This window comes from Chelmon rostratus, chromosome 20 (genome assembly GCF_017976325.1).
Source record: "Chelmon rostratus isolate fCheRos1 chromosome 20, fCheRos1.pri, whole genome shotgun sequence".
Classification (NCBI taxonomy): Eukaryota; Metazoa; Chordata; class Actinopteri; order Chaetodontiformes; family Chaetodontidae; genus Chelmon; species Chelmon rostratus.
Window position 1 is genome coordinate 9,954,028 of NC_055677.1, and position 14,552 is coordinate 9,968,579.

The 14,552-nt window shown below is 43.5% G+C and overlaps 2 protein-coding genes across 3 annotated transcripts in view; both read right to left on the reverse strand.

Annotated features, from left to right (window-relative positions):
- Window positions 1-131: 131 nt before the first annotated feature.
- On the reverse strand, window positions 132-11,583 carry vill (villin-like). The gene is made up of 21 exons (XM_041961195.1): window positions 11,539-11,583; window positions 10,368-10,406; window positions 8,095-8,178; window positions 7,888-7,962; window positions 7,573-7,769; window positions 7,064-7,172; window positions 6,715-6,825; window positions 5,781-5,986; window positions 5,618-5,696; window positions 5,430-5,528; window positions 5,147-5,300; window positions 4,734-4,834; window positions 4,469-4,606; window positions 4,211-4,369; window positions 3,782-3,961; window positions 3,491-3,636; window positions 2,679-2,823; window positions 1,939-2,127; window positions 1,579-1,647; window positions 1,070-1,393; window positions 132-462 (listed from the first exon to the last, which is right to left on the reverse strand). Exons 1-21 carry the CDS (start codon window positions 11,581-11,583, stop codon window positions 349-351), a joined length of 2,763 nt encoding a protein of 920 aa, XP_041817129.1. The 3' UTR covers window positions 132-348.
- A 1,331-nt stretch (window positions 11,584-12,914) lies between these two features.
- The window catches only part of ctdspla (CTD (carboxy-terminal domain, RNA polymerase II, polypeptide A) small phosphatase-like a), a 33,298-nt gene continuing 31,660 nt past the window's right edge, over window positions 12,915-14,552 (reverse strand). For both annotated transcript variants that reach the window (XM_041961291.1, XM_041961292.1), the window contains one exon: window positions 12,915-14,029. In XM_041961291.1, coding sequence (XP_041817225.1) covers window positions 13,904-14,029 — 126 coding nt within the window. In that variant the 3' untranslated portion in view covers window positions 12,915-13,903. The remainder of the gene's footprint in view (window positions 14,030-14,552) is intronic.

Sequence of the window (14,552 nt, forward strand, 5' to 3'; positions counted from 1 at the left end):
GTTTATTCATATGTGATTCAGCCATGGCGAACGACATGATATTCTGAGAAATCATCAGCACAAAACATTGAAAAATACAGATAAATATGAGGCATAACAATCGAAAATAATCTTAATTCAAAGTGTCAGTCATGCTTTGAAAATAGATTGTTTTATCACAATGGTGTCGGTAAGATAATTCCAGTCAACACAGTTAATCACAATAACTTAGTTATAATATGATATGTTCAGTAGAAATGATCAAGGCCTCCTGTCTTTCTCTGCACCAACTAAAATGCTGCTTCGTTTGTTATAAGATTAAGTTTCTCGTCAATACGGTGAGACAGGTTTCACAATGTGCCCGCGTGATCAGAACAGTCCTGCTTTTTTCTTCAAGTCAGTCTGCCTCCACTTTGGCAGGCGCTGGAAGTCTGAGCGGCTTGTGCCGATCAGGCTCTCAAAATCCACATCAGACAGGTAGACCTGAAACCAGAGCGCAGAGGAGGACAGAAAACAGTTAGGCTGACCTCTGCTGTTCGTTTTCTGTTATTACATCAGAGCACATTGTCAATAGTGAACTCTGAGGACTCTCAGGTGCTGCTGTTGGCTGACAAACTGTGCCTGGACTGCAATATTTAGTTCACGCTGGAGACAGAGAGACTGTTTGACTCCTGTCCAAAGCTTCCTGCCTAAACAGGTCCACGCTGACACTGCTCTGCTCTGCACAGACATTACACTGAATACTGCAGCGCACCATGCAAAAGCTGTTCTGCTGTCAAACTGATTTAAAGCTTTGCTGGCTGTGTGTTTGTGCTTTACTGTATTTTACTGAAAAGTTACAGTAGTCTTAACGTGCTGCAGCTGTAATCATGTAATGAAGGAAATGCAAACTGGATTGGATTTTTGCTCAATATTGAAAGAAAAGCGAGACTCCCAATCAGGACGGCTGTTAACTGAGCTCTGTGACGTTCCAACAAGACAGCCACTAAACCATCCGTGCTTGCAGCATTCACACACTTATTAACACCCCGCACATAATGATTTTGATGTTGTTGTACCATTTGTAGGAGATCTTTAGCTGTGCACCCACCTCTCTTTGGCTGGGGTCCACTCCCTGCGGCAGCTCATCGGCAGACTTGTGGACGAGGAGCTGTGGGTCCAGATACTTCCCGGGGCGCCCAGCAGAGGGGGACACAGCGCCACCAGCTGGGGATAATTTAGTGAAGCTATAGGAGGGGGGCGTAGGGGTCCCATCTGTCTGGGTAAACAGGTGAGTGGGAATAGAGTGTCTAGGGGACAGATCACCTCCGTGGACCCTGTAGAATGGGGGAGAGCTCACAGGGCCTCCTGGAGCCCTATAACCACCCCCACTAACCCCACCAGGACTATTATTGAGATCAGAGTTGTTCATATCCTGAAAACATAACACAGTGAAGTCATATCTTTGGAGGATCTTTACATGACATTTTGGAGAAAACATAAACATTGTAAACAATAGCAGAATAGAGAGGTGAGTTTGCATCAGGTTGGAGACATTATTAGCTGTTGCATTTGTGATATTAGTGGGTTTTAGTGAGTTAGTGTCAATCAATCACTTACTACAGTGAACTGTGAGAGAGATGCCGCATCACTCAGCTTTTTTTTCATCTCCTCATAGGAGTTTTCTCCCTGTTGAGAGGATGAGGTGAGCCAGGATCGAAAATTAGTGAGCATGCAGAGTCGTCTTCATCGTCAAACAATCCATAAAATCATACACATGTGACTGTATGATCTTTCTAACTTCTGAAATGATTCCCTCACACAAGATTATTCAGAGAATTAGTGTGACGTTCGTGTCTGTTTTCCATAATCGGCATTGATGTGATGGAAATGAACAGTCACACAAATACTACTGATTTGTGATGATTCGCGCGCCATCATTGCTCCTCTCGCTGAAATCAGAGGCCATAACAAACTCACGCTCCACTTGTGAGGGTCCCACGCATTGAACCACCCGGTGAAGGTGAGTGGCTCGTGTCCCTGTTTGATAAAGATGATAGGTGTGTCGGGGTCTCGGCCCGCTGGGTGGGTCTCCAGGTATTCCTGCGCGCACTTCCACGACTCCTTGGTCTCGTACTCGTTGGCCAAGTTTCCAACCCACAAGAAAATCTGAGATGATGTGGAGAAAGGAAGAAAACGAGAGATGAGTCTGGTCCAGAGCTGTAAAACTGTGGGAATGAAGAAACTGGGGAATCCTACACTTCAGCTGACTTTTCAGCTGCTTTCACAGCTCCAGGTGGAATGTAAGAATGTAAAAATTCAAAAATCTAACCGTCTTTATTCTTCACAGCATTTGAGTTACTGGCTATGTCACATCATTTGCTTATTGTCTTCCATGCAGAATGAAACTCTTTTAAAATATGATGCATTGCTCACTTAAATAATGTTTCTCTTATCAAGTAATTTTATTGTATTGAATAAATCGTTTAGCATTTATTGTCTTAAATAAAGCAAAATTTTAAAAAATCTGCCGGTGTTGTAGGAATATTTCAACCTGTTTTCATGTTGAACCAGATTTATTTTATCTTGTTTTAACATTAGTTTTAACATACAGACATATAAATTCCACAGTCTAATTCCCAGGTGGGTGGACCGACCGGGCAGAGGATGCTTCTACAGACATGGACCTGAAGTCTGGCCGAGCACCTTTGACCTCTCACCTCCTGCCAGGCGTCCAGCAGCATCACATCCTCCTCGTCCAGGTCGCTCTGGGTGAAGTCGTCCACCTCGGTCATCAGAAACCGACCGGTCTGATTGGAGCATTCAAACAGCCGGGGACTGTGAAGAGGCTCCTCCCTCTCCAGTCTGAAACGACACAGAGCTCACTGCCGTTGCAGCTCTATAATCCGCTGTGTGTGGGTGGACGTGCATTACTCATGACGAGGGGACGTTAATCTGTTTACACAGCCACATTCAGAGGCCTTGCCTTCCTTACAGTGACAAAAATGCAAGTCCCCATAATGCAAATCATTAAATCTAAGGGTGAAGACTTGTGTTAGGGTTAAGTAAGGAGTAGTTATGATTATGGTTAGTAAAAGTCTCCAGGAAATGAATGGAAGTCAATGTAATGTCCCCAAAAAATAGCGTGTGTGTGTGTGTGTGTATGTGTGTGTGTATTGGGGGGGTGGGGTTGTGCAGACTATTTTTCATTGGCTTCAGACGACATTGGGCATTCCACTGACCTTGATATAAAAATAATCCATGCAGATTTAAATATAATCTTATTAATGTTTCAGAATATGATTAAAGGGCTTTTTGGACGGGTTTTGGAGACAAGCCCTTATTTTATAATAGTTTATAGGTTATTGTGATTTTTTTGTTCTCTTATGATAAAGAGTAAAAGAAAATAAATATAGAGCAACAAGACATGAGTTGAAAGCACATGAGCCACAATCTAATTTCTCTTGAGATTACATTAATATCACAAAAACGTCTGATTCGCTGACGTGATGCTGCAGCTGTCTGTGTTTACCTCTTGTCGCTGGCATAGGGACCCTTCCCTCCCAGAGCTACCCAGAATTCACTGGGTTCCTGGCCCTCCATCACCACCTGCTTGTCCTGCCTGGACAGCACATCAGACACCGCTTTCCCCATCTCCCTCTCATCCCCGCTGCAGCCCTGGAGACAGACCGAGGCACACATCAAACAAAATGTGGATTTGTGTGAAAATGCCAACACATGAACACAAATTTTACATTCCTTGAGGGGGAGTTCACGTCAGGCCTTCACAGCCTGTTAGCGTGTTCCACAACAGAGTACGCACCTTTCCATACCACAGGTAGCAGATGCGGTCCGTTTTCAGCAGGAAAACATCGTTGGTGTTCAGAGAAGAGGCCCTCGCCGGCACCTCAGTGGCCTTGGTGTTCAGCTCATCAGACCCTCTCACCTGGAAGAGCTTGGGACCGCTGTCAGGGTTGACCACACCATGTCGGCTCGTACCGCCCTGAAGACACACACACACGTGCATACTGTAACATGCATGCAGAGATTTGCACACCTTCACAAACATGCAAACTATTCAGCTGGTTGTCTTTTCTTGTCTTTTAATTATCCTTGAGAAATAACACACTTTCTTATTGCATTGCAGTAAGAATTCCTCCAGCCTTCCTCGCCAATTGCACACACGCAAACAAGATATAGGCATTTGTGCATCTAGCGAAGTAAAAAGAATCGTCAGTGAGAAAAATCACACCTCAAAGATGATGAGCTTGCCCTTGAAAATAGACAGGAAGTGGCGAGGCTCCTTTCCCATGACCACCCTGACCTGGACCGGGGCGCCATTGTACTTGTTATCAACGTTGACAGCCTGGTAGGCGCAAGCTGTGATTTCATCTTTAGTGGCATGGCGGCCCTGGAGACATAAAGCCAAGTTAATACAGAGCTACAGATGTTCTTTTTTTAATTCATCAAAGCCAGAGCTGGGAAATATCCCCTCTGTGGTGACACTGACCTGCCACATGTAGAGTATGTACTGCTGCTGGCCGGAGGTTTGATACGTGTACAGCACCAAGTAGCAGTCTCCTCCGTAAAACTGTCCATAAGTACTTGGCTTTACCTCAGCCAGCTCCAGTTTCTCGATGCGCCACACCTGGCATGAAAATTAGAAAAAAGTTTCAGCATTTCTCCTCTCACCGAATCAGATATCGTCACTGAAGATAAATGTGCTCTGTGTTTGAATGTATCTTGGCAGCGTCTTTGCATATTTTTCCCCTCACCTGGATGTCTCCAGAGCCGTCATCCACCATGTGGTGGTGCGCTGCCATTTCAGGGCGCGCGTGGAGCTGCGTCACATCGAACTTCACCTGGTCCACCTTTGCTGTATGGAAAGTGTTCAGTGTTACAGCATCACATGAATTTACACAAAACAAAATATATGGTCTAATGTGCAACCTGCAATCAAATATTTCACAATGCTCTGAGTTTAAAACATCAGTGCATTATCTCAATTTCAGTAGTCTCAATTTCAATAGTCATGACTATTGAACATCAATATTTCACACTCTGGGTCTCCACACAGCTGGGACGACCATGATCACATTCATAAAAACGTGTCAAATCTTATTTTCACTGCTGCTTTTAAAGGGATCTGACTCAGACGTGAATTTGGTGAAGGTCGTGTGGAGGTTACCTATCTTTCCCACGCTGTAGGTGCTACCGAGACCCTGACTTTGCCCTTTTTCTCTCCAGGATTTGAACAAGTGCTTGAACATCGCTGACTCTCCACCCTCGGTCATCACCTGCACAGTGGTGCTGGACGGGTAGTTCTTGGCTTTGATGTAGCCCTGACGGAAAAGAGGAGCGGAGCATCTTTCGTGACGTTGGTAAATCCTGACTGTTTGACTTGGTGACTCTGGCAAAAGAGAGTCTGGAATGATTATAGAGTATGAAGGAGATTTAATGAGTGAGCTCACCATTGCCCTGTTGAGAGCTTCTTGCCGCTCCTCCTTGGAGGCCTGTTTGCCTTTCCACACCATCACACTGGAGCCTCTCTGGTCCAAGATGTAACAGTCCTGGCAGCGAGAGAAGACACAGTGAACGGGACCCATCGTGTGCGATATCACTGTCTAATGAACATGTTCAAGGCTTAAAAGACAATTACACCGGAGCGCAGCAGGTCTTGTGTTAGAGGCTGCGTGGCCACTTCTTGAACCACCAGGTTCCCGCTGCTGTCGTACACACTGGGGAGAAACAGTGTACGATTTCACTAAAAGCTCATATGATTCCCATCATGTTAATGCAACAGGCCGAGTTAAAGGTCCTACTGGTAGAGTCTGACGTTGTTGTTCGCCGCCTGGTCAGACTTGTCGTCAGGGACGGCCTCCTTCAGCGACCCACTTCTCTTGCCGAGCACTGCCGTCATGGCATTCATCAGCTCCGGGGAGGCCTGCTCATCTCCTCCCTCCACAAAACCAATCTGAGCCCGACCTCCTCTCTCCCTGTCCCTGATGTCCTGAGCCAACAAGACCGCCTGCAAACCAGAAAGGAGAGCAGTTCAGGATTTAGTGCAATATTTTCTACAATGAAAGCTCACTTAAGAAATGCAGAACTTGGCAGCAAAAGTGGAGTTTTTTGCGTATAAAAACAAACGTTAGTGGTTTCACACTGATCCAACCACAGACTATTTAAGTTATTAAACACATCCATGAGATACAAAACAGATTTACTGCCACGACTCAGAAATAATCCACAATTTAAATTTCAGGAAAAATATAAAATTAGACAATAAGAAAGGGTAATTAATACATTTCTCTAATTGCTTTTCAGTGACTGTAATGTTCTGCTTTTGGGTTTTATTTTCCCTGCTTTCATTGGGAAGGAATTGTTTTTGCGTTAGGTTGGTGGAGCCATTTTCAAAAAGAAAACTCGAATAAAACTGAAATTAAAAAGAAAGAAACCAATATACTCACATATTAGTTTTTCATATGAATGCAAACTCTCCAAAGTCCCATGCGGAAAGATCATTTTCATTTTTGAACTGTGTCTTTTACTTTTCAAATTGAGTTTCTGTGTCACTTTTCAATCCACCTCAGTTATCCGAGAGCTACGCTAGTTATTTTGCTCAGTCAGAATTTACATGCAGGACATAATTCAGCTCTAAAATATGTTGTTTTATTACAGATGCTCAGAAGTTAGCCAGCTTCAGTGCTGAAACCAGGCTCACTTTTTGACTCGTAGCCTATCAGAGCGGAGGATTACCTTCATCTTCTCTCTCCTGTTGCTCTGGGGGCCGTTCCACTGCACTATGGCCTTCCCAATGTCCAGCAGGAATATGTCTCCCTTGTTAAAGCTGTCCCATGACACCTCCACCTGCACACGGAGTGAGAGTTTATTTCATTTTATTCAAATGAGTGTTAAAAAAAACCTCTCTGGAAATATTAATTAAACACCACAGAGTCACAGCACTCCTCAGGCAACAAGCACGCCATCATTTGTTTAAGAGGACGTGCCAGCACCCCTTGTCGGGTGGCTGTGTGGAGCCTGTGGTGGCTGGGGACTGGGCAGGCGTTAATCCCAGTCACAGCCCTTTACGTTCCACTCTGCATACCTCCGTCGCTGTGACGTGCTTCCTCCCCTTGACGTGCAGCAGTCGCACAACGTTGTAGACGTTTGTGTCAACGTGGTCAAACCCTGAGGCCACTCCGCCCTTCTTGTAGCTGCGGAGAGAACAGTGTACACGACCAAAGTTCAAGTGCAGTAAACTGCAGCAGACTGGAGGCAGGATGAACGCAAAAGCAGCTGAAAACATTTCTTGAGTTGTTGATTTTGAAATTTACCTCAATGCTGCACAACCGTGAAGCAGAAAACACAGCGAGGAGTGGGAGGTTAATGAACTGGGCGACAGAAAACTGTTTTTCTTTGCTAAGCAGCAGCACAACAAGCGTAATTTGTGTCATAATGATTTCATGCAGAGGGATTACTGTTGTAAGCCATGTCTCAGGAAGATTACGGCATAAGTGTGTGTGTGTGTGTGTGTGTGTTTGTGTGTGACTCCTTCTCTTTATTTGGTCACCACCCCCTTCCAGTTCACAGAGCAGCCCCCTTTCTTTTACTCACATGAGGCCATTTTTGAAGTAGCTCCTGAACCGCGGCGACTCGTGACCCTGCACCTCCCTGTGCTGGACCGGACTTTTACCCAGGTAATCGTCCAGCTGGGTGACGTAGATGGCTGCTGCACCTTGCTCGTCCTGGGAGGAGGAGTTTCCTATCCAGTAGTGGATGTCGGTGGAAAGGCCTGAGCCCGCCTTACATATCTGGTTAAAAACAAAGCAGGAGATACAGATTGAAGGCTCACACTTCCTCATGTACTGTGAAGGCCTGCATAAATCACATCTGCATTAATGTTGTAGCCTCAGCCAACATTATACTCACATAAAGCACAATGTAACAGTCGCCTTCAAAGAAGTTACCAAAGCCTTTGGCTGGAACAGGCACCATCTTCATTTTCTGAATAAGAAAACATATTCAATTTCAAGACATCTCACGGCATAAATATGATTCCAGCATGACACACTCAACCTGAAAGCACAGCCGTGTGACCAGGACTTTGCAATGTGATGATATTTGTTCAAGGCTTACATTGATGGTCCAGATCTGAAGGCCGGGCTTTCTGTTGACATTTCTAAATGCGTCCTGACTGTCTTCGCTCATCATTCTGCTGAACTGAAACAAACACACACACACGTAAGGCAAGAAAGAGTGAGGATGGTGTTTCGCATTGAACACTGTTAATCTTATGCTGAGAATGGTTGAGTGATAATTCTGTGTCACTGCTTTTCATTGGTTAATATTAAACTTTTATTGCACTACAATGATTTGAGAGCTCTTACTTTGAAGAGTTTATGCACAAAATACTCTACTAGAAAATGTTCCTTCAGGTATAACAAAAAACTTACACATTAATAGTAATAATAATCCAACAATATAATTCAGAATAATAATCATCCACATTCACAAAGGCCCTATCTTAAGTAGATTTTTCCACTGATACACCTGGAGTTTTAGTAAGAATCTGAATGCAGGGCCTTTACTTGTAATGCATTTTTTTCATATTTATATCACAATTTTTGCCAATACAGGGCAGCTGAAGCTCCGTTTTTGGTCTGCACCAGCTCCTGAAGGAAATATGTGTTAGAGACACATTAGAAAACACATATTCAATTGTAACTCCTCCAAAGTACTTAAACAGAGAACTGATGCATTTTTGAAGCTTCCTCCTCCTCCTCCTCATCGCTCATCCTCACAAGTTCCCATCCTTTCACTGCAAACAGATGTCTCCAACATGACAAGCGAACCATTTCAAAAGATTGGATCTCTGACAGTGAAACACCTCTAATCCCCCTAATGAGTGTCAGCTTGGCGCCATAGCAACATACAAGTTCTGCAATCAGCGAGTGCTCAAACTGCCTCTTGACTCAGATATCAGAAACAACAGCACTGATAAGCAAACACGGCGCATCGCCAGCTGAGCCAAGAATATAGGCTCAGTGGTGACACACTGTATGGAAACAGGCTCAGTGGGATGCCACTCCGGCGGCAACATATCACGAATGCAAATAAAGGACCCATGCATACATGTTCTGATTTCCAAACAGCTGGAGGAACTGTGGATGCAGTGATTCTCCAGAGAAATAAGACAACTATAGTTTATTGCTCTTATACAGCACTGTGCCTCACAGCTTAATCTTTGCACCAGGGATAAAAGGTCTTGCTGGGCAGTGATTGATGTAAGGGGTGATGTAAGGTGAAGTGAGATAGATCAGGCCACCTGTAATCTACAAGGTCGCCAACCGCACCTTTCATTAGCAGTGTCAAGGCTCTGCTATTCACGTAATCAGATAAAGAGGAGACACATGCAGAGCCAACAGGAGGTAAAAAGGGCTGAGGTTTATATAAAATCATGGGCTGAAGTCGCAAATTGCGCCCTGAGAGGCCGGAATCCGACTGGAATCATTTCACAATTTATTTCGTACATAAAGCTTTAAAGCAAGACCGTGGAACAGGAACAGCCAAGCAGAGAAGAGTCACGAAATCCGCCGTCAGACTCCACTGATAGCTGTATCTATCGCTTTGCTGACATTTGCCTCCATTAGCAGCTGGTCAGAGTGGACAGGGTGTGGCTGCAGCAGCTCCACTCCTGAGTGAAGGTGAACAGGGGTGCATTTGGTTGCTTATGAATTTTAATTAATTAAAAGTTAAATAGTCAGTTCATCGTTGCTAACATCCATTTATTGCTGATACATATCACGCGATGCATTGTTACACTACAATATCAAGTATAATTCTATGTGTCCTGCTCATGTCAAATGGTGTATTAAGTTTAGCAGTATACTCAATCAAATGAATACAATAAATATTCTAATAATAACAGTAATTACCCCCCAAACTTGGGTTTCTCTTTTCTGACCTCGACATTCCCTTAATTGATTCGTTTTGTCTGATGGACTTGACTAAATGGCCTTGCGAAAAACATCGACTGTGCTCTGCAAACCGATCCGGCTCAAAATAAATGAAAAACATGAGCAAACAAATCTCTGAAAAGAGAAACTGACGGCCAGCGTTGCCTCCATTACTGTGACAGGAAAGACTGGTTCCACCTCAATTAACCTGTGGAGTCCATTGACTCAGCACACACAATGAGCTCAATGCTCTGCATACATCCTAATGTGTCCATCTCCATTTAATGTGAAATGATGTGGGTCTAAAGTCTGCTTTAAAGAATCTTTTCCAACATGATCGTAAAGATTTTGTTCTTCGCGGTGATTCAGATAGAAGAAAATGGTCGAGAGATGCTCAGAAAGCTGAAAATGATGGAGAGAAATATGTCACCAAAATAAAAGTATGGATCTTACCTTGTGCTGCGTCTTGTGGACTGAAGGCCTGGGTGTGTCCTGCAAGTTGTAGAGGTAGATTAGTGAGATGTTGTCTTTATGCAATAGAGTATTGCTGCCTTTATCTCCTGTGTGCAAGCCGGAGTGTGTGTGGCGAAGAGGGCTGGCTGTATTTGTCTCCACACCCCGGTTTGAACACACCTGCAATTTCCTGTCTCGATAGCCGCAACACAACCCTGAACACGCCTCTTCCTGCATTGTTTCCAGGTCCTCTCAAATAATGTTTTGACATGGAGATCCTGGCCCTGCTCTGAGGATGAATGAGGGGATCCAGACTTGCAAAAACGCACCACGAAGTCAAGACTGTGGAGAAAATCATGCACAATACCTGGACTGAGATGGACTCAAGCCTCACTCGAGGTCCTGATTGTGCTTTAAGTAGCCAGCCAGAGTTGTGTTTACGTTCGGCTGAGCCCTCAGCAGCACAGCGGGCATTACAGGGGCCACTTGACACCAATTATTCATTTCACAACTGTTACAACTAGCAGATGGGGGAATTGGACTCAAGGAGCGCCGAGTGGCATTGGAAAGGAATCAGAGGCTTTCTGTGGCTAAATCTCTCATTCTGTGCCTCCTCACAGACACTCGAGGAGGAACGCTTGACATTATTGAAGGTTTACAGCTCTGGGCTTTGATCTCCCAACAGAGACGGCGTTGGCAGCTTGTGTTTGCATTTGCTTGCTAAATGTGGAGATGTATTAACACGTTGTATCCAAAGTGATTTGCACACTTTATGAAGTAAAAGAAGGGAAGAGTCTTTGCAGAGAGCGCATGTTGATCCATAGTCAAACACTGAATTGTTTGTAAAGATACAAGAGGAGTAAACTGCTGCTAAGGGTAACCTTGACATCACAAATCATCACACCCTGCTTCTGCTGTCATTCCAAAAACCGTCCAAACTGTGTGAACAATCTGTAAATCTTTCTGTTGCACGTTGCAGCCAGCGCATGAATCATGGATGAAGCTCCCTGCTGATGTTTTCTGCTCAGGGATACAGCTATTACACTTGTCTTTGTCTTATATAGTTCACACAATCCCTGCCAGGAAATCAGAAAAACAGATTGTTGCATAACTAGCCTGGTTTCCTTCTTAACAAACAGCTTCAAGTCAACATGTATTAAGTTTTTCTTACCTTTGGCCACAGCTTTTCATGTTTAGATTCAGTCCTGGGCTGCATTATGAAAATATGATTATTTCAACAACGTGGTGAACGCCAGTCCTCACATATCTGACGGACGAGTGGAAAATTAAAAGAAAAAAAAAAACCCTCACAAGAGTTATTCAGGCTTGAACAAAAGGCTCTGTAATGCCTAATCCACTGCTGCAGTTAAAGTGGCTGCTACGTAAGCGGAAGCTAAACGTTCACATCGAAGTATCACATGAAGCTCAGCTCCTCTTGGTTGCACATTAACCAGTTTATATCCGCCGAATTTAGGCACCTGCAGACCATTCAACCCTGCAGACAACGGAGCTCGAGCCGTTCTTGAAGAGGTTAGTAGTGTCCTCTTGTGTTCTATTCATGATAAATAAAGCACATAATAAATAATAGAGCACATAAGGTATTATATTTAGTATTTTATATATATTTAGGATGCTATTTAGCTTCCTTCAGCTGTTCATTTTAGATTCAAACTACTGCTCTTATGTTTCTAGGCAGATTTTTCAGAAGTAGAAGCGTAGCTGGTTTTGATTTTAGGAAAACACCACTTTTCTTTTAGCTGTCACTGACTCTGAAGGTCAGCGATGACATTTCAGTTTCTTCCTCTCAAACTACTCAAACCTTAAGGATCTGAAATTATAAACATGCCAAGAAATTTGTACTGATAACAAATGTCTAAAAAGTTGATTAAATTTTCCTTTTTATGATGCAGATGAAGTGGATGAAGTCCATGCGCTACAATGGAAAGCTCCAGAACAGCCACAGTCGTACTGTTCACTCAATTGCTTTTTCCAAAGTCTGGACTGAACTTTGAACCTCAAAGCTCTTCATGCGTCAGCCACACGGGGGCAGCACAAACAAGCTGTGGACACTACATGTCATCACCTTTTAACTTGTTAGCAAACAGTTCCTGATTTCACACTTTTTTTTCACACCATTTGCAGTCGTGTTTCTGGCCGCCTGATGAACAAAAGTCCAATATTCACTCTGTTAGCTGTGTTTTGGTCTCCACCAAAGTCCAGAGGGAAATATCTGACTGTTCAGCTGCTGATGCTACACTATGTTCTTCTGCTAGCAGCTAACTGTCTTTGCCTACTGCCCGGAACTGGGCAGGCTTTTGATTATTTTCTGCTGGATTGTCACTATGAGACTTTCACATTTCACACAGTCATTAGAATCCATGTTAATATAGAAATATTAATTATTGCAGCTTTAAAGGTTTCTTAAACAATTACACCCTGGTACAAACTGACAGTGTGCAAACTTGCAACTTTAATAATGTTGTACAGTACGATTTCAACAGCAGTCTTTACAATGCACCCAACCCCCTTTTCCCCCAATAAATAGAATTTCATGTAATCTAAGCTAATTATAATATTTTCCTCAAAAGTTTTACATTTATTGGTGGACGGTGATGTCATCACAAAGGTTTTTTTTTTCAATAATAAAGTGGGGTTTCATTGTTTTTAAGGGTTATCAATTTACAGTCACTGTCACGGATCTAATGACGTCATTCAGCCAGAAATCACATTGAATTGTAAAAATCTTTGGTAAATTTAACAATTCAATGTTACTAAACTCAAAAGCAAAGGACCATCCATGTGTAACAGGCTAGCTGAATACATTTCTAGAAATAATTATTTTCTGTTTCCTCAGACTAAATGACAATTACCAAAGACTGTTTTCCAACTTTCAATTTAAGGATTTAGTTAATATGCTTTTTGGAGATTTGAGTAAATATGCAGCATAAAAATGTGCACCCCATAACCCGACACAACAAAATCAGCACAGTAATGAAGGCACTTCATTCTGTAAGAGAAGATAAATCACAGTTGTTTGAACAAAAGGTCAGATGAGGAACAACAGCCTGCATAGCACAGCTCAACACAAAAAAACCCAAAAAAACAAAACAAAACAAAAGGTCACCCAGTTCTCGAAAAGAAACCAAAAACTCTTCGTTCTGTCTATTCGATTATTTTTGGTAACTAAAATATTACTTGATAGAATAGTAAAACCTCCTCTCTCTGATAGAAAAATTACTTTATGTATGTCTTGCTCTTAGAAACATATAGTATGTACATACAGTAAAATAATCTTTTGTCAGTAGGAGTCCTGTACAAAGAGTCCAAGAATGCAGACATGGTGAGAATCCATACAGCTGTTGTCTCTAGGTTTGATTATGGCTGGAACGATTGCCTGAAGTCCTCACGCTGGGGGCCACGCTGGGACTCCCAGCACCGGTTAGAGGACGGGGGCGGGGCTGCAGGGCCGTGGCAGCGAGGTGAGGCCTCTGTGCAGCAGGGCCGAGGCAGGAAGAACCAGCTGGAGCCGCCGTCTGCTACCTGTTCCTCAGGCTTTGTAAGAGACTGTAAACGTCCTCCTCCTTACTGAGGCCCTCGAACAAAGGGATCAGGTCCAGCAGCTCCGTGTCCGTCATGTCGTCAAACCAGGACTGCACCGGGACCTGTGGAGAGATGAAGTAGAGAGAGAGAACGGAAGAGACAGATAGAATTCATTTGATGAAGGGAGAAAACTCAGCTGACAGTGGATGCTTAAGTGTTGCATTATAGGTGAGGAGCTGGTGCGAGTCTTGTGTAAATAATTAATGGGGGAAATGCATCAAAGGCATGAAGAGTGGCAGCAGCTCCGCTGAGCAACTCCCCATCGGGGGAGAGAAATCTAACAAACTGGGAACACTGCCTGTGGCTCAGCGCTGCTTCTAAAACAACAGTGCAGATTACATCTGACAATGTCTCGCAGATATAATCATTTACCCTCGTCATTAACTTTATAACGAACTTGTTTCCCCTGCACCAGTGTACTTTCACCCTTTTTAATTATGATCTTACAGAATCTAAAACCACTTCATAATGTATAAAATCTCATTGTAGCATCAGTTATTAACACAGATTCACCTTAAAATCGATAAGCTCAAGTGAGATTCCTGGAACCTTTATCACTCAGGTCTGAACAAAAGCACTAAGATT

Excerpts from the sequence above, each read along its gene's own strand:
- vill (XM_041961195.1), bottom strand. The coding sequence starts at position 11,583 with ATGCAGCCCAGGACTGAATCTAAACATGAAAAGCTGTGGCCAAAG. Across the intron at positions 10,407-11,538 it reads ATGAAAAGCTGTGGCCAAAG|GACACACCCAGGCCTTCAGT; the intron begins GTAAGAAAAACT and ends TACAACTTGCAG. Across the intron at positions 1,394-1,578 it reads CTCTCTCACAGTTCACTGTA|GATATGAACAACTCTGATCT; the intron begins GTAAGTGATTGA and ends TTATGTTTTCAG.